The 17,506-nt window shown below is 43.1% G+C and overlaps 2 protein-coding genes across 2 annotated transcripts in view; both read left to right on the top strand.

Moving 5' to 3' along the window:
• The window catches only part of LOC106814113 (collagen alpha-1(XI) chain-like), a 28,609-nt gene extending 17,111 nt beyond the window's left edge, over window positions 1–11,498 (top strand). Inside the window, exons 19-44 of the mRNA XM_014818391.1 lie at window positions 328–480; window positions 597–650; window positions 974–1,225; window positions 1,425–1,532; window positions 1,731–1,784; window positions 1,994–2,047; window positions 2,244–2,297; window positions 2,835–2,942; window positions 3,054–3,107; window positions 4,394–4,444; window positions 4,635–4,742; window positions 4,872–4,979; window positions 5,112–5,219; window positions 5,677–5,838; window positions 6,035–6,115; window positions 6,490–6,543; window positions 6,745–6,798; window positions 7,042–7,149; window positions 7,285–7,338; window positions 7,510–7,599; window positions 7,710–8,159; window positions 8,478–8,610; window positions 8,750–8,865; window positions 8,976–9,044; window positions 9,521–9,736; window positions 10,576–11,498. Of these exons, the coding sequence (XP_014673877.1) occupies window positions 328–480; window positions 597–650; window positions 974–1,225; window positions 1,425–1,532; window positions 1,731–1,784; window positions 1,994–2,047; window positions 2,244–2,297; window positions 2,835–2,942; window positions 3,054–3,107; window positions 4,394–4,444; window positions 4,635–4,742; window positions 4,872–4,979; window positions 5,112–5,219; window positions 5,677–5,838; window positions 6,035–6,115; window positions 6,490–6,543; window positions 6,745–6,798; window positions 7,042–7,149; window positions 7,285–7,338; window positions 7,510–7,599; window positions 7,710–8,159; window positions 8,478–8,610; window positions 8,750–8,865; window positions 8,976–9,044; window positions 9,521–9,736; window positions 10,576–10,719 (2,997 nt within the window). The 3' untranslated portion in view covers window positions 10,720–11,498. The remainder of the gene's footprint in view (window positions 1–327; window positions 481–596; window positions 651–973; window positions 1,226–1,424; window positions 1,533–1,730; window positions 1,785–1,993; window positions 2,048–2,243; window positions 2,298–2,834; window positions 2,943–3,053; window positions 3,108–4,393; window positions 4,445–4,634; window positions 4,743–4,871; window positions 4,980–5,111; window positions 5,220–5,676; window positions 5,839–6,034; window positions 6,116–6,489; window positions 6,544–6,744; window positions 6,799–7,041; window positions 7,150–7,284; window positions 7,339–7,509; window positions 7,600–7,709; window positions 8,160–8,477; window positions 8,611–8,749; window positions 8,866–8,975; window positions 9,045–9,520; window positions 9,737–10,575) is intronic.
• Window positions 11,499–12,001: 503 nt separating this feature from the next.
• Window positions 12,002–16,372, top strand: LOC106814112. Its single transcript, XM_014818389.1, has 4 exons — window positions 12,002–12,163; window positions 15,181–15,268; window positions 15,597–15,719; window positions 16,169–16,372. The coding sequence occupies exons 2-4, from the start codon at window positions 15,203–15,205 to the stop codon at window positions 16,370–16,372; spliced, it is 393 nt and encodes a 130-aa protein (XP_014673875.1). The 5' UTR covers window positions 12,002–12,163; window positions 15,181–15,202.
• Window positions 16,373–17,506: the final 1,134 nt, after the last annotated feature.

The raw sequence follows: 17,506 nt of genomic DNA, 5'->3' as shown, positions 1-17,506 counted from the left end.
GTGTGTGTGTGTGTGTGTGTGTGTGTGTGTGTGTGTGTGTGTGTGGTGTGTGTGTGTGTGTGTGTGTGTGTGTGTGTGTGTGTGTGTGTGTGTGTAGTGTGTAGTGTGTGTGTGTGTGTGTGTGTGTGTGTGTGTGTGTGTGTGTGTGTGTGTGTGTGTAAGTGTGTGTGTGTGTGTGCGCGCTAGCGGGCGTGTGTGTGTATGCGTACGTGCGTGCGTGCGTGCGTGCGTGCGTGCGTGCGTGCGTGCGTGCGTACATGCATGTGTCTAGTGTTGAAACTCTAGCCCACACTGTTTAGTTACAATTATTGACGTTGTGTCTTCCAGGGTCAACCCGGTCACCGTGGCATACGTGGTCAACCGGGACCAGCCGGACAAAAAGGGTCAGATGGACAGTTAGGCCCACCAGGTCTACAAGGAGATCAGGGACCTCAAGGGATGCTTGGTCAGCCTGGTTTACAAGGACCTCCCGGTTCTCAGGTACCGCTTAAACACACGTGCTATTAACGATAACCGAAATCTGAGAAAATATGGTGCAGTCTTGTCAGTGTACAACTTAATAACTGTAACATCGTGCTTTACATTGAACCTTGTAGGGGCCGGATGGAAAGCTAGGACCCACGGGTCTGCCGGGCGAGCGGGGAAGCTCTGTAAGTACACAATAAACTACGCGCTAGTTCTTAAAAATGATGAGTAGGGACGGGTAAGTGTGTGGTTAGGTGGGTGGGTGATTGGTTGGCTGGGTGGGTGAGTGGGTTGGTGGGTTTGTGGGTAGGTGGTTGGGTTGTTAAGTTGGGTATGTATGTAGGTAGGTATGTAGGTAGGCAGGTAAATATGAAGGTAGGTAGGTAGGGATTTAACTTAACTAATAAAGGCTAAAATAAGCCGAAATAAACGTGTTAATTAATTCATGAAAGGTTGGTAAAATAATTCATTAGTTTCAAAAAACAATCAACAAAATTCATCCATTTAGGGAACCCCTGGGCAAGATGGCCCACAGGGACCACCGGGACCCGTTGGCCCTCAAGGGCAATCTGGTGAGACTGGTCCAATAGGTGAGCGAGGGCATCCTGGACCACCGGGAGCACCAGGAGAAACCGGATCCCCGGGAGAGTCCGGGAAGGAAGGTCCTGCTGGCCCTGCTGGTCCGAGAGGGACAGACGGCCCACCAGGCCCGCCTGGATTTCAGGGCTATCAAGGAGAAAGGGGTTTCCCTGGACCGCAGGTTATAAAACGCTTTCCAATCTATACTAATAATATGTTTTATTCCATTAAATTACGTTATTAGAGTCAACTGTGGTATGCAAGAGAAATGATCCGCATATCAAATGACGCTTGGATAACATGCGTGTTGAAAAAAATGGTTTCTTATTAAACGCATTAGCAACTATATATTATTGTCACATACCTTTATAACTGGACAGGGTCATCCTGGATTTAAAGGAGAGGCGGGTCCCCCAGGGCCCCCAGGAGCCACCGGAGAAAAGGGAGGTCAAGGCTATTCTGGGAATCCCGGTCCAAAAGGCGTACCAGTGAGTAGTATAAATTATTAATGGTACATGATTGCATTATTAGCATTGTATAATATCAAGATTCCCTAATAGAAAATCTATCGTCTTTTTTATTATGGATTCTTGATAATATCGTAAGTGTATACGAATACAACAAGCTCTATACACCATTTATATATTTGTAGGGACTATTATAACACTGGTTATTATATTTATCAGGGAGCTCCTGGACTACTGGGCCCAGAGGGTCCTTTTGGACAGAAGGGTGACATGGTAAGAAATTTGGATGGCTCCACTTCACTTGATCAACAGTTAGGTTGATACAGCACGTTCGTTTATATTGGGCAAACAAATAAGTAAAACATCACAGGGGTCGAATAAACATTGTTTACTATAACACCGGGCTATAATGGTTATATTGCGTCTATGTAAGGACCCGCATACGTTATACACGCACTATACCGTTGCTATTATGCTGCTAGGGTGAGGAAGGATCACCAGGTGAAGGTGGTCGGGATGGACGAACGGGGCCAAAGGTATGTACCGTACTATGCTACATGTTTATCAAATGGCTGCACTTTGATAAAGCTGCTGAAGTTATAATTCATAATGTAATGATAAAAAGGAGTGAGTAATATGGTATACACGCAACAGTGACAATATGTATAATAACAACGCAACATATGTGGTATGGGTATTGTCGTAAATTATATGATTTGCAATTTATTGCAGGGCTTCCCAGGACCACCTGGTCCTGTTGGTGAACCAGGACAGGATGGAGATAAGGTAATATCAGAAGTGAATTATAATAGATTATTAAAACTTATTAGTATATGATGTGATTGCGTGATTATGTTATGATGTGTATGTTATTAGTCAGATAATCCTGGTAACTAACAATACACAGTGTGTTGTATGTTTAGGCATTTGACAATACACTGTGTATTGTTAGCGAGCTTTCAACAATACACTGTGTATTGTGGTAGGTACCTATGAGCTTTCAACAATACACTGCTTATTGTTGAACACCTAACAATACTTCTCTTTTCTTTTTTTTCTTTTTTTAATTAGTTACTTTTTGATTTGTAAACTTAAAATTGACTTTTTTTAAATGAATTTATTGAAATTATTTGATTGATTTTATTGAATTTAAATACACAGTTGTTAGGTACCTACTACAATACACAGTGTATTGTTAGAAGGTGTTCAACAATACACACTGTATTCTTGAAAGCTCATAGGTACCTACTACAATACACAGTGTATTGTTAGAAGGTGTTCAACAATACACACTGTATTCTTGATATATTGTGTCTAACATAGGGCGATATTGGACCTCACGGGAGTAAAGGATTAAAGGGCAGCATAGGCGAGCATGGACCATTAGGCCCACAAGGAAGGCAAGGTCGTATGGGACCACCTGGTCCTCCTGTAAGTATAGTCATCCAATATTCATATGCATTAGGACTGCTGATGTGTTTGATAGATTGAAAACCAACTTGTTGTGGCAATTTGCATTGAGATACGCTTTTGTTTCCACAGGGTCCACTGGGAGAACAGGGCCATAGAGGTGAAATGGGAAAACCGGGAAATAAGGTAATGGTGTCTGCTATCTATAAACTCTTCTAAATGCCACTAGTTACATCCGTGTCGATATCACCTTGTCATCGTCAAGATGAGCTATTTCCATGGGTCGTCGTCTGTCGTACGTTCGTCCGTTCTTCCGTCAACATTTGGCTGCGGTCAACAATAAACAGTTTCAGGAACTGTTTGACCCACATGTTTGAAATTGGGTATAGTTGTTACTGCTATGGGAGAGGTTTGAACGTCCTATTTTGGAGCACGCCAGTCGACGTACTTTCGAGCCACGGCAATTTTTTGGCAAAAATGGAAATTGCCATTAGTCAGTTCAGGTTAAACAGATTTTGCTCATTTTTGGTATGTGAATGAATAAGGGCTGGCCCCAAAACGTATTACAGGGGTTTTGATATTTAAAAAAAAATTATGCAAATTAGGTAGGTTTTGGCAATTATATAGCATATTATATAGACACGCAGATAACAGTCTGTGGTGTCACACTTGTCTGGTTCGTTTTACAAGATTTCATTGACAATATCTTTAATGCAAAATTGGTATTTCCTCTCCACCCTGCCGATAAAACGTCTATATTAGAGTGAAGTTTTACAAAACATGTCGGAACGCAGCATAACCTATTTATTTCGAACGCCATCGCTAAGAAACATCAAAGTGGATATAGCGCCATCTACCGTCATAAATTGTGATTAATTTTGGTTTATAAATTATTATTGCGATATACAGATGGCAACCGTGTGCTACCGCCTAGAAAAACTCATACGAAGTAAACACTTCCATACAACCAATTAACCTTTGACAAAAGTTGTGTTATGGGCAGGGAAGCACCATTGTCACGTGGTATATAGCAGCTACGTGGAATAAGCGTATCCTCTCAATCTTACACGTTACACATCGGGAGCTCCGCTTTTAGGCAGTGCCTGAATCTGAATACTATAAAAACGTTAAATGGCGATCATTTAGGTGAAACGCCATCACTCACCCACATCTCAGACTTTCGCATCTCAAACATTTATTTTCACATAAAAAATTACACATATAATTATCAAGAGTATATAATGGGAGTTCTCCCATATATACTCTTCGATTCTATAATGTACGTCGATGGTTGCTCAATTAAAACTGACTTCTTCTCACTCACTCATTTGTGTCCTTTTTTGTGGTGAGCTACAGTGTATTTGACACTTTTATTTTAAGTTAATACAAATACAGTTTATTCAAACGCGGAAATTACAACAAGTGATAATCATTTGACATTTGTGTCTGTTGTTTAATTTTAACATCTTTAGGGTAGTGATGGCCCACTTGGTCCAAAGGGATATGGAACGCCTGGAACTCCAGTAAGTAGTGGTTTGTCTAAACAGCTTTATCACGATATGTATCATTGTTGTCATAATGTATAACGCACATGAGAAACATATTCAGGAGAAACATATTAATATGAGAATTACATTCTATGTGCATTAGAAATAGTATTAACAAAGGTTGCCAGCATTATGAGTACACTTTTGACTGGAACGTGTCTGATAGGGATTGCCAGGATTATCCGGTGAGAAAGGAAACCAGGGCAACCATGGAACCAAAGGACCTCCTGGCCCACCAGGCCCTATCGGTGGCCCAGGACATGTAGGACCTAGGGTACGTGCATCGATCGCATGACATGAGCAATCAGATCATATCATACACTTATATTCTACGTATTATACGTATTCTACGTATTCTACGTCTACTAGAAAGCGGTTGATTGACTAACGTATCGTTTCACAGGGGGAGCCTGGAATTCCTGGTCCACCGGGATCAGAAGGACCACGCGGGTTCAAAGGAGAAACGGCAGCGACAGGCAAACCCGGGCCTCCAGGCAGAGATGGCGAGCCGGTAAGTGTATCATGCATGATAGCTATTTTTCCGAACTCGCCTATCGATAATCCTTTGCCATAAAAGTGCTAGAAAGCCTAGTCATTGTAAACGAGGAAGTTCTAACGCAAACATATGTATTCCTTTGTACAGGGTTCTCGTGGGCTTGAAGGTTTAAAAGGCGACCCTGGAAAGATGGGCTTGCAAGGTCCCCCGGGACCGCGAGGAAGACCAGGAGTTGAGGGAATTAAAGGAGAGCCAGTGCGTGCTTATTATACCTTACTTACCGTATCGTCGCTTATTGGCACTTAATAAAATACACTAAATACAACCAATTAAAGAATTCCAGTAATTTATATAGCTTAGTATACACACGTTGGGTTTTTGGATATTGCTCGTACTGTTAACAGTCGTACCTGAGCGTGTGCCTGAATGTGCGTCAGTATGTGCGTTTGCTCGTCCTGTTACCATATGTGTGGTGCGGGTACACGCGTGCGTGCGTGCATGCGTGCGTGCATGCGTACGTGCATGCATGCGTGCGTGCGTACGTGCGCGCGTGTGTGTGCGTTTGTGCTCATGTGTCCGTCCAAGGGTGCGTGCGTGCGTGCGTGAGTGTGTGCGTACGTGCGTGCGTGCGTGCGTGCGTACGTGCGTGTGTGTGCTCGTGCGTGTGCGTGCGCCGGTGTTAGTATTCTACAACACTCTGAGTGTTTCCCAGGGATTGACTGGATTCCCAGGTCTTCCTGGACTGGAGGGTCCCACTGGAGAGAAGGGAATGGTAGGATCCTCAGGCGAGGATGGCTTACCGGGAGCCCCTGGAAAACCGGGCAGCCTGGGTCCAGCCGGACCAGCCGGACCTCATGGGCCTTCTGGAAAAACTGTATGTATCGTTACCCTATACAATACTTAGCCGTATATATATATATATTATATATATATTATACATATATACTAGTATATACATTATGTATGTATATATATATATAGTATATATTCGTCTATATAATATAATTAGCCGTTCAATACACCGCTAGTGCAAGTTGATATATATTGTTTCGTTGCTTTTACGCATTTAGGGACAACCGGGACCTCCCGGTCCTCAAGGGGAATACGGTCACGGCGGAGAGAAGGGCAATAGCGGTATTCCAGGCCGCAAGGCAATGATGGCGCGCCAGGACCGCAAAGGACCGTGGGCCATCAGGCTCGCAAGGTGTCAGGGGCCCGCCTGGACCTGCGTACGTGAAGCGTCACCACACATTTACTTTTAGAAATAATGATATGGTTTGTGACTCTCACTGAATAGTCGAGAGTCAAGCATGTACATATATGAACATATAGTATATATATATATATATATATATATATATATATATATATATATAAACATGTATAAATATGTAGATAAGAAAAATTAATAAATAAATAAATGTATAATCATATGCATGCATACATAAATAAATTGATTAATTAATTATTAAATAATATATAATATATATAATAGTTATTAATATAATTAGCACTTTTGTTGTAGGGGGAGGTTGGCTTGCCAGGACCAGAAGGAAAACCTGGTGCTGTTGGTCCAATAGTATGTATAGATTTTTTGGCAATCACGTAGATACATTATCATATTATGTTGCAATACTAAAAGCATAAGATAAAGCTTTGAAATTATGAACGACGTGAACGCGCTTTTCACGTATCTAACAGTTTTGTGCATGACGCCGCGTCTTGTAAGCATTTATCGAGAATTGTACGAATTAATGGTTAACTTCTATTTGCATCTTAGGGTACTTCAGGACCGAGGGGATCAAGGGGTAAACGGGGACATAGAGGTATCAAGGTATGTAGCAGGTTGATTAGCCTCGTTCAGTCCAACTTAACAGTCATATGCAGAACATCGTCTTTTTCTTTCCTAGTCATTAGGAAGTGTCAGTGAATAGAAACAACAGCATATATTGTATATGCTGTTGTTTTTATTGACTGACATTTTCTATTTATACATATAATCAAAAGCTAATAATACCTAGGTATTATTAGCTCTTGATATAATATGCGTTTATACGCGCGTGTATATTTTGATTAGGGTCACGCGGGAGAGATAGGCAAGCTTGGAGAAAACGGATTACCCGGAACGAAAGGGGAAAAAGGTACGAGTGGAATTACTGGCCCTCCAGGACCCAAAGGCGATCAAGTGAGTAAAATTTTCAACGGACAAGGTAAAGCTTCATGTACTGTACTGTATTGTCACTACTTTATGTGTTTACTTTTGTCTGAATGTAATCGCGATGGTAATATTCATCATCATTGATGAGAACTCCTTTTTCAGGGACCGCTAGGCCCGGTCGGTATACCGGGCGCAGACGGACCACCCGGATTGCCAGTACGTATAAACCTGTTTCACGTCATTAAATAGAATGAATATTTCCAGATAAAAATATTAACTTACAGATGATCATTCCGCTGTTCTTATTTTTCGAGATATGATGACACAGATTAGAAGCAGTTATCATGCGAATAATAACGTAATTGTCTTACGCTTTTTGCTATTTAGGGTATTGAAGGTCTTTCGGGACCGAAGGGCGCAGAAGGAGCACGTGGCCCTAAGGGCGATCCAGGTCCCCTTGGCACAGCTGGACCTGCGGTATGTGGATTAAGCAAACCATGAAATAGGCAAGATCCACTTTCTGACCATCGCTTATTAATCGAAGCGCCAGTATGGGTATTCATTTAACCGGTAAATATTTTCGGCAGGGGCCGCCGGGCGAAGGAAATGTATTCCCGGCCGAATATGCTGTAGAGTTCTTACAAAGAAGTCGAAGAATACGTCGATCTATAAGCTACGATGACGTCATGCAAGCTGACAATCCCTTTGATGACGTCATGCAAGGTGACGATCCCTTTGATGACGTCATGCAAGGTGACGATCCCTTTGATGACGTCATGCAAGGTGACGATCCCTTTGATGACGTCATGCAAGGTGACGATTCCTTTGATGACGACACGCAAGGTGACGAACTCTCGGATGAGGTCACGCAAGACGCAGTGGATGGCGTCACGCAAATTGAAGACTCAAAAGCGGCGCGGAGAGCGGCTCGGCAGGAAAAGCGGAGGGCCAGGGAACGGCGGAGGCACTTAAATGCTCGCAATGATGACGTGTCCGATGGGAAGCCAGATAACAAAACTCTGGAGTTTTTCACCCAGGTGACACCGGCGTATAATACACGCTTCAGCTTCAATTAATTAGTTTTTAATAGCAAATTATTTTAAACTTTTGGTTTTACGTATAATCCATTGATCAAGCAAGTACACCTATTTCAATTTATACAAAATAATTGAATTATCGGGTGATGTAAATGCTTTCGCCAAACGATACTCTACACGGAGTCAGCGTATAGGTTTGAGTTCACTGTAAAATCGCAATTTCATCGTTGCATAGGGTCACAGAGACACATGCCTGTTCGCTGTTCGTATAACTATTATATATATATATATATATATATATATATATTTATTTCCTAGTTGAATAAAGTAGTCGACGAGATGATAGAAATGAAACGGGAGATCAGGAACATGAAGGCGCCTCTAGGCACTCAAGGCAACCCACCCCGCACTTGCCGCGATCTGTTTCTTGGTCACGATGGCTACGAAAACGGTGCGTCTCTAACTACTAGACGTCTGTATGACTCCACATCACTCCTATTTTACTGCATGCTTTGACCAGCGTATAGATGAATTCGGTTCGAATATACGCACGCATGATTCATTATGAGTATATCGTTGTTTCATCGCAGGCTGGTATTGGATAGATCCAAATCTTGGTCACATCAGTGATTCAATACAGGTGTACTGCAATAAGACCGCATTGGATGTAGAAACATGCGTCTACCCAGATTCTCACGCATCCAAGGTAAAACGGACATAGCATGAAGGGCATAATCATATCTTTTGATGCACACGATGAGACACGAGTCAGTGGTTCGTATGAGACTAGTTTTTATCTTTTTTATTTATTCCTAGATGCCGAACATCCCCTGGGATAAAGAAGCAAGTATCAAGTGGTTCAGTAGTTTACGAGGTGGATTTCAGGTATGCGAGTTTTTGATGTCGTGTGATATGGCATCCATTCGCGCATAAATTCACGATAATTCGTCATTAGAGCGTGTCATCGGAATTAATCGGAACTAATTAACGGAGCTTAATTGGCTGATGCGCGTTCTCGTGATGCGATATTGATTCACGTCTCCTGTTAATTTCGCGATTGCATAAATCACTGTACATTATATAAATATGTAGGCAATACATTATATGTACCAAGCAAAACGAACATTCAACATAAAAGGTACCTCCACTCAAGCACACCCGAGCATGTAGACACCATGCTGAATTTGTAAAAAGACCCCCGCCCTTGAAAAAAGCCTACCTACCTACCCAGACTTTTCAGCCTGGGTCGGGTGAGGGCAAACAAAGATATTTTTAATTGTGGCCCTGTTTACAATAGCGTCGTTTTCCTTCTTACATTGGTGAACTGCATGCGAGCTGAAAATCTTACTTTTCGTCTGCAGTTTACGTACGAGGGCGTCGGGGAAGTGCAGATGACATTCCTACGCCTGCTACACGCACACGCTCGTCAGAACTTCACCTACAGTTGCATAAACTCAGTCGGCTGGTACAACCTGGAGAACTACAGTCACGGACTAGCCATCAGCCTGCTTGGAGCAAACGAACAGCAGTTCAGTCCCGATGCGATCCTACCGACGGTCATATATGATGGATGCCAGGTGAGTGGGCCAGTCCCCGCGCGAGTTAAGCCTAGCGCAGACTTGCGACTTTTCAATGCAACTCGGCTGCGATTCTAGAATCGCAGTCGAAATTGCTGTGAAATCGCTGTCTGCGGGAACGTGCAACTGCAACTCGTAGCGATTCTGGTCGCTTGCAACGAGTTGCAAGAAATCAAATTGGTTTGATTTTCAGCAACTTGTCGCTCCCAATCGATCCGAAATCGCTTCGAAATCGCATGTGTGCGCACACACGGTGAAGCGTGCAACCGATCGCAGGCGGTTGCAGGTTGCAGCGACGAGCAACCAAAAGTCGCAAGTCTGCGCTAGGCTTTAGGGCGTCATTTGCGTCAATCCTAGATCAGCCCCTGGCAGTATACATTCCACAAGGTCATTAGTAGCGGAAGAATTGACCAAGACACAAGTAAACCCGATTCGACTAGTGCCAAATATAGTCCTGACCTGCGCTCAGTTTATAGTGTGCATGACGTACACAGCGATGTGCCGCGCACGTATATCTCGAATTATCGTCTGAATGAGTGCAGAAGAACACCACTAGATATATGTACCAAGAGCTAATATTTTCTTATCATCTCCTAACTTACTAGCATCGTTATTTTGGATCATGATGCATCGATGGTTACATAAATTGTGTTCTATTAGGATAGGCTGACCAGTATTAGAATGGTATGCAATTATTATGAGAGATGGGTCAGCAACTATTGATATAATATGGTGACGTGGTGATTCATTCATTGTACTAAGAGTACATAACAGAGACTCTCTATTACGGACTCTTGATTGTACATAATATCGTGACAAGGCTCCGTCTCACGTTTCAGAGTCGACATTCGTATAGCAAAACCATTCTGGAAGTGGTAACCAATAAACTCAACCAGATGCCGCTAGTCGATTTCCTACCACAAGACTACGGGCTGCCTCATCAAGCGTTCGGTTTCGAGGTGGGGTCAGTCTGCTTCACGTAGAGACAGACACCTGCTTACGCATGCGCACTGCATCGCCGTCGGACGAATCGAAACTTCGAAGATTCGCAAATTGTTTTCTCCAGCAAATATATTAATAGCGGAGCTTAAATCAATGTATCTACGCTATTTAGATATAGCTCATCCAATATATATATATAACAGTTTATGAAGTAAATTAATTTATACGAAAAGAAATTGAATAGGAGACAACAATGCTAGTACAATATATCGCGTTACGGCATATTATTTACGAGTATGCACTTGACACAGTGCCAGTCGCTATCGTAAGCTCACATCGTCCCTCGAAGCTATAGTTAATATTAATTAGTATGATACTCGTTTTCGGCGGTAGATATAGCAGGCTTAACAACAGGTATATGTATGAACACTAACTAAAGACTCAGATACAACGCAGGTGAAAAATACACGTGTACGGTACAATAACGCCAATAGATACCGGTCATAGACGACCTCGTCTATCATTGATTTGTTACGTTTAGCTATCATGAAGTATAGTTCCGCCGTAGTGAACCGCTACGACTATATACAGATCCGCTGCCAATATATACAGATATCTGTATTTAGTCTAGTTCGCCATTATATCTATAGTGCCAAGTAACATCGCGTTATTTCTATCCTTCAGAGTCAGGCTGTGCTGCTGCTGTACACGAGTTCTGACTTGGCCGATGATTATTATTTCGCATTATATGTATGTGCTAGATTGTGTCTTGTGTATGTACTTTTGTACGATAAAAATGAATACAAGAAAAAAGTGTCAATAATTGTTCAGTCCTTTTTTCTATATCGCGTGCATTGAGAGTAAATTTTTTAGCGTGAAAATATTAGTGTAAATATATGCGTCGTTCCAGTTGGCAGAGGCACCAATAGAAATACCATACGCCTACACTTCAATTACTATTCAATAACTATTTCAATAATCTATTGCAAGTCATCATACCGGAGATTCGTCACTGCCTATGTCTTATTTATTTAATCTTATCAAAGCACGCATATGCTAATAATAGTTTATAAACTATGTTTCCTTTCTGGCGGAGGGAACTTGTATATCATGCGGCAAGTATATGAATGGGCGCCATACGAATGCAGCAAAAAGAAAACCGTGAATTCACAATGGCTACCGCTTTACTCGTGTTAACAATAGCTCTCAGTCGGAACAAGTTTTGCCCGAATAGTTTAGCGGAGCTGATCAGTGAACCGTGGGTTCTCCGTCACATACACAGACACACGTTCTCGCGCACTACCTGCCCATAAACCTGGGAGTACGAATTTGGTGGAGCTGCTGAACGGTTAGGCGTGAACGGGACGAAGGCGTGCCACTGTCGCGCGTTCCACTATACAGGACTGAATACTCGCTATACAGTGTAAACTCTCTCTACGAACACGACAAAAACGGATGGAAAACCGCTGAATTCATATTACGCTGGTAAGGAACTTGCTACGCCTCTATCTCATACCACTATATACCATCTATTTCATATTGATATGCTGCTCCATGATTTTCAAAAGTTAAAGGGCATCGACGAGTTTTAGATATACTAGAATCGTACGGGCGCAGACGTTATCAGAGAAAAGATCATTTACTATATATAGATGTGTTTTTTACGCAGTATAATCTAAAGATAACCTAGGCTAACTGGAGAATAGGAACATGGCAACATTAATACGCGCACGCATACACACACACACACACCTCTTCACGCTTATACCACCATATACACGGACACGCATGCAGGTACGCATGCACGCACGGACACGTACACAAATTATTTACCTTATAAAAATAGTCGTGATGAGATTCATGCAGCTAAAAAAATTCATCAAACGGTGACTGCATGCCTACGCAACGTTTTGGTGTACATTTGTAACTGGGTCAAGTCCACTCATCACCGTCATCTGCCTTATAGTTTCAGCGCCCTCGTTTGTAGAGTTTTCAGACTTGTTCGCTCTGGCCATAGCAAGTAGAGTAAATGTACGTCTACCGGACTATATATATACCTGACTATATACACCATTCATTTTATTCAAATCTGGTTTCTGATTTTATAGGCGAACATTAGCAGTTCGGGCCCCTCCGGCGTTCTCTTTTCCCCTACCCCTCTGTAAGTACGTGTGTCCGTGCGTGCGTGCGTGCGTGCGTGCGTGCGTGCGTGCGTGTATATATATATATATATATATATATATATATAAGTATATACTTGTGTGTGTGTGGTGTATGTGTTGATGTGTGTGTGTGCGTGTTGTGTGTGTGTGTGTGTGTGGATTGTGGTGTGTGTGTTTGCGTGCGCTGTATGTGGTGTATGTGTGTGTGCGTCGTGCGTGCGTGGCGTGGCGCGGTGTGGTTAATGTGCGTGCGAGCGCGGGTGCGCAGCGTGCGGGCGTGTGGTATATGTGTGTGTGTGTGCGTGCTGGTGGTGCGTGCGTGCGTGCGTGCGTGCGTGCGCGCGTGGTAGTATAATGTGTGTGCGCGCAGCGGGCCGCGGCGCGCGCGTGGCGTGTGTGTGTGCGTGTGTGTGTGTGTGATGGTGTGGTGTGTGTGTGGGGTGTGTGTGGTGGCGTGCGTGGCGGTAGTGTGTATGTGATGTGTGCGTGAGGCGTGCGTTGCGTGCGTCGCGCAGTGTGTATATGGCGTGCGTGCGTGTGTATAGTGTGTGTGCGTGCGTTGGCGTGCGTGGCGTGCGTGTCGCGATGAATGGTCATGCACGCTGGATGGGATGCGGTGCGATGGATGGGATGGGATGGGATGCACATGAAATGCGATTGATGGATGGATGCATGATTGATGCTCATTGATAGAATAGATAGTATCGAAGTTTTGGGTATTTTCCTTTCAACCAAGGGCGTCACAACTGAGTAAACGCCACTGATTCCCTCGGTGCACGCCGGTTAATCGCCGCTAGTATATATATGATGTATTATATAATATATAATATATTATCTATAATGTTTGTTGTGTGTGTGTGTGTGTGGGTTGTGTGTGTGTTGTGTGTGGGTGGGTGTGTGTTGTGTGGTGTCGTTGCGCCGAAATGTGTGATCCATGTGTGTGCGTGCGGCGTGCGCGGGGCGTGCACGGCGTGAGTGCGTGCGCGCGTGTGTATATGTGCGTGCGTGCGCGCGTGTGAGTATATATGTGTGTGTGTGCGTGCGTGCGTGTGTGTGTGTACCTGCTTTGAGCGTGTGTGTGCGCCGAGCGTTGTATATTAGGCTCGTTTATCTGTCTGTCTGCATGCTGTGCTGTTTGCGCGTATAAGGCGCTCCATTTAGTATCCGGTTATGACCAAGATATTATATGCCTGCTGTAATCTCGCCGAGTAGACAGTTCGCGTTCAATGTTCACTCGATGAGTAGATGCTAGTTGGTTAGATATTGCTCATCAGGCTTTCATGCGTTTGAATAGTGACGCAGACTTATAATACACAGACTTGTTGGAAAGTAATCGGTTAGCATATAGGCCTATATATATATATATTATATATATATATATATATATGTGTGTGTGTGTGTGGGGGTTCGTGTGCTGTGTTTTGTGGTGGTGTGTGTGTGTGTGTGTGTGTATAGGTGTGTCGTGGATGTCTGTTAGTGCGTCGCGTGTCGTGCGTGAGTGGTGCGGTGCGTGCGTGTGTGTTGTGTGTGTCTGCGTGCGTGCGTGTCGCGCGTGTGTGTGTGTGTGTGTGTGTGTGTGTGTGTGTGTGTGTGCGCGCGCGTGTGTGTGTGCGAAAAAGAAGAGAGAATGCGGAGTAAAATACACACACAGCGACAGATTGATAGCTAAAGGGTGACTAGTATAGAATTACCTAATCCAGACCATTTTTCGCTGTCATATCAGCTTCTTTAGAGTCGATTATGAATTAAAATAAATTATATGGATTAGATTGTACGCGGTGACGTTCAATAGTTGTCGATAGTATACATACTACTGCTGTACGTGTAGTCTAGCTCGTCCACCCGTGACAAGCAAACGTGAATGACATACTGAAAATGCCCGATAGGCAAGAGACTACTATTATATACACTTTCGCTTCCTGCTCCTCTCCAGTACAGTTGCTTCTTGCAGTAAATGGGTCCATGTTAATTGATTCTGCTGGGAGAGAAGCGGTGCGCTGTATATGTAACAGATCACACACCTACATGCAGAGGAGAACTATAGCTGCAGAGGAGAACTATATAGCTGCAGAGGAGAACTACCTAATGTACAAGCCAGTTGAACATTTACACACAATTACATACTTGTTGATTCTATACAGTTTCGGAATGCTTGCTAATTTAACTCGCCGTGGTAGAGTATCTAATCACCGTACGATTAAACAATGTGATGCGTTCTGCCCTACGCACCACCCTCGTCCGTAAACTGGTTTATTCGCACGGTAAGCCAGGGCACAGGTAAACCATGCACATGGGGAATGAGTGTATAACCGTCCCGTATGCTGTCTCCTATATATATAGAGGTCGCTGAACTCTCTTCATAATGGGCTGCATATCGTCGAAGTCTACGAAGGATGAAGACGATTCCGACAATGATAAAACGAAAAAGGTATATACGATAGATATATACACTCAAGAGCCCATTACCATTATGAGGCTGCTGGTAAATTCTAACCAATTTAATCAAATTTTGATGAGAGAATTACTTCGTAAATGGTTTTCTTGCAATGTCTCAACAATATCACCTAGGTGTCGCCTTCGTGCACGGATGAACTGCATGTAATAACCAATGCAAACTTATATAGCTGCTACGCGCCATCACACGTTTTGAGAATGTAAGGAACATGTGTTTAGTAAAAATTTGCTAATGAATTTTTTTTGCATAATTATGTGTTTTGTTGGTAATGGCAGTTACCTGTATCTTTATTTCTGTGCAGCCATTTAAGAACGGCTCGTCCATGCGCTTGGACGATGTTTCGCTGACGCACAAATCGGACGCGAACGATGGCGCTGCGAGCGCCGCGGCCCAAGAGGCGCACAAGAAAGGAAAAGGACTCCTGGTTAGTACCACGAGTTCGATATCCGCTAACTAATTATTGTCACTTTTATCTGCATTCACAAATTTTATTGTGCTGCAGTGCTGTCCCTTTATTCCTATAAAGCAAGTTTTGTATGTGATGCGGGTGGCTACCCTTCGCGTTCTACCGCAAGGAGGCGTCCGATCGTTTAATTCACCCTACTCTTAAAGCTGGGATTTGCAAAACGTATACCAAAAGAATTCACTAGGAATAAATACAGAGAGTCAGCATTTCATTATAGAAACTAAAACATTTGATTATTGTAGCGTACGCGAAATCCGCAAACCCGTAGTTGCATGCTTTAGTCTATTAACTACCCAATTGGTTTTCTACACTTAAAGTCACCAACTTTATTCGTAAACGTTTAAGTTAGTGACGGTGTCAAGCTACAATAGCGGTATTTAAAGTCATCGCAATATATTCCTACGCAGGAAGAGTTGCGGGATAACAAGATACCGGTGGACAGTAGAGCGGAACGCGTCGCCCTGATAGCAGAGAAGATGTTCGCCGATGTTCTACTGGAAGGATTCTCGGAAGCTCTACCTTGGGCGAAACCCATCGTTGTCGTGATCAAGGTTAGCCAAATAATGCGAGTAGATCGTGGGCCGAACATACAAAATGTGTTTAGATTTTAACTTTTGTGACCCACCTCTGGTATCTGAATTTTTGCATATTAGAATTAGTATAAAAATCACCACGAAAGAATTCATAACTCGTCAGTACAAAAAGTTTTACATTAATTAGCTATGGTAATTAGCAGAAACTATAGCGCCATCTTATGTCCATTATTAGATAATTGTGTATTACTCTATGGGAGTTATGAACATGAACAGTAATTAGTCTGCATAGATGGGAAACCCGTACAGAAGAGTGAGGCCCTACAAACATGAAACACACACACACGCACGCACGCACTCACGCACGCGCGCGCGCACGCGCACGCGCACGCGCACGCGCACGCACACGCACACGCACACGCACACACACACACACACACACACACACGCGCGCGCGCGCATAAATGAACTGACACATTAATTGTTAGATGGATTTAGTGGTCATTTGAATTTTCAATTCAAACCTAACCTAGAAGAATTTAGTTTCAGATTTGGAAACTGTAGAGAAGAGTGAGTGATAGAGGTCCTACTCCACCCCACCCATATCCGGGTCCCATCCACACACGCACGTACGCACGCACGCACGCACACACGCACGCACGCACACATACACACACACACACACACACACACACACACACACACACACACACACACACACACACACACACATATATATATATATATACACACAAATGAACTGATACATTATTTTTATTTTTAGAAGGAAATAGCGGTCATTCGAATTCTTTCATTTTCAACAATTTCTTCATTTAAATTAATGTAAAAACAGTTGTGATATCACACATAAATAATTATTACTTGGTTAATGTATCAAGAGAACATTGCCACTTGAGAGTCTTGCATAGGGTATTCTACTTGCCCGAGTCTTCTTAATCGGAATGTAAATATTTCATGACAACAGAGTTCCTGCAGTTGATGCGCTCATATTTAATGACTAGTAGGCCTATATGTACAAATACCAACCATACGTTGAACTGAATTATTTCATTTTCAACAATTTCTTCCTTTACATTAATGTAAAAACAGTTGTGGTAACACTCGGGAATTAATGTATCCAAAAAATATGGCAACTTGGCGAGTGTCTTACATGTACTTGGAGTAATCTACTCCTCATCCCAGTCGTCTTCA

This window comes from Priapulus caudatus, unplaced genomic scaffold (genome assembly GCF_000485595.1).
Source record: "Priapulus caudatus unplaced genomic scaffold, Priapulus_caudatus-5.0.1 Scaffold873, whole genome shotgun sequence".
Classification (NCBI taxonomy): domain Eukaryota; kingdom Metazoa; phylum Priapulida; class Priapulimorpha; order Priapulimorphida; family Priapulidae; genus Priapulus; species Priapulus caudatus.
Note: the sequence above shows the minus strand (reverse complement) of the source record. Positions and strands in the feature narration are given on the sequence as shown.

What these genes read in the sequence shown, in the direction of transcription:
- LOC106814112 (XM_014818389.1), top strand. Translation starts at nt 15,203, where the DNA reads ATGGGCTGCATATCGTCGAAGTCTACGAAGGATGAAGACGATTCCGAC. An exon ending in ACAATGATAAAACGAAAAAG is followed by an intron (nt 15,269 to 15,596) that starts GTATATACGATA and finishes ATTTCTGTGCAG; the next exon opens with CCATTTAAGAACGGCTCGTC. An exon ending in AGAAAGGAAAAGGACTCCTG is followed by an intron (nt 15,720 to 16,168) that starts GTTAGTACCACG and finishes ATTCCTACGCAG; the next exon opens with GAAGAGTTGCGGGATAACAA.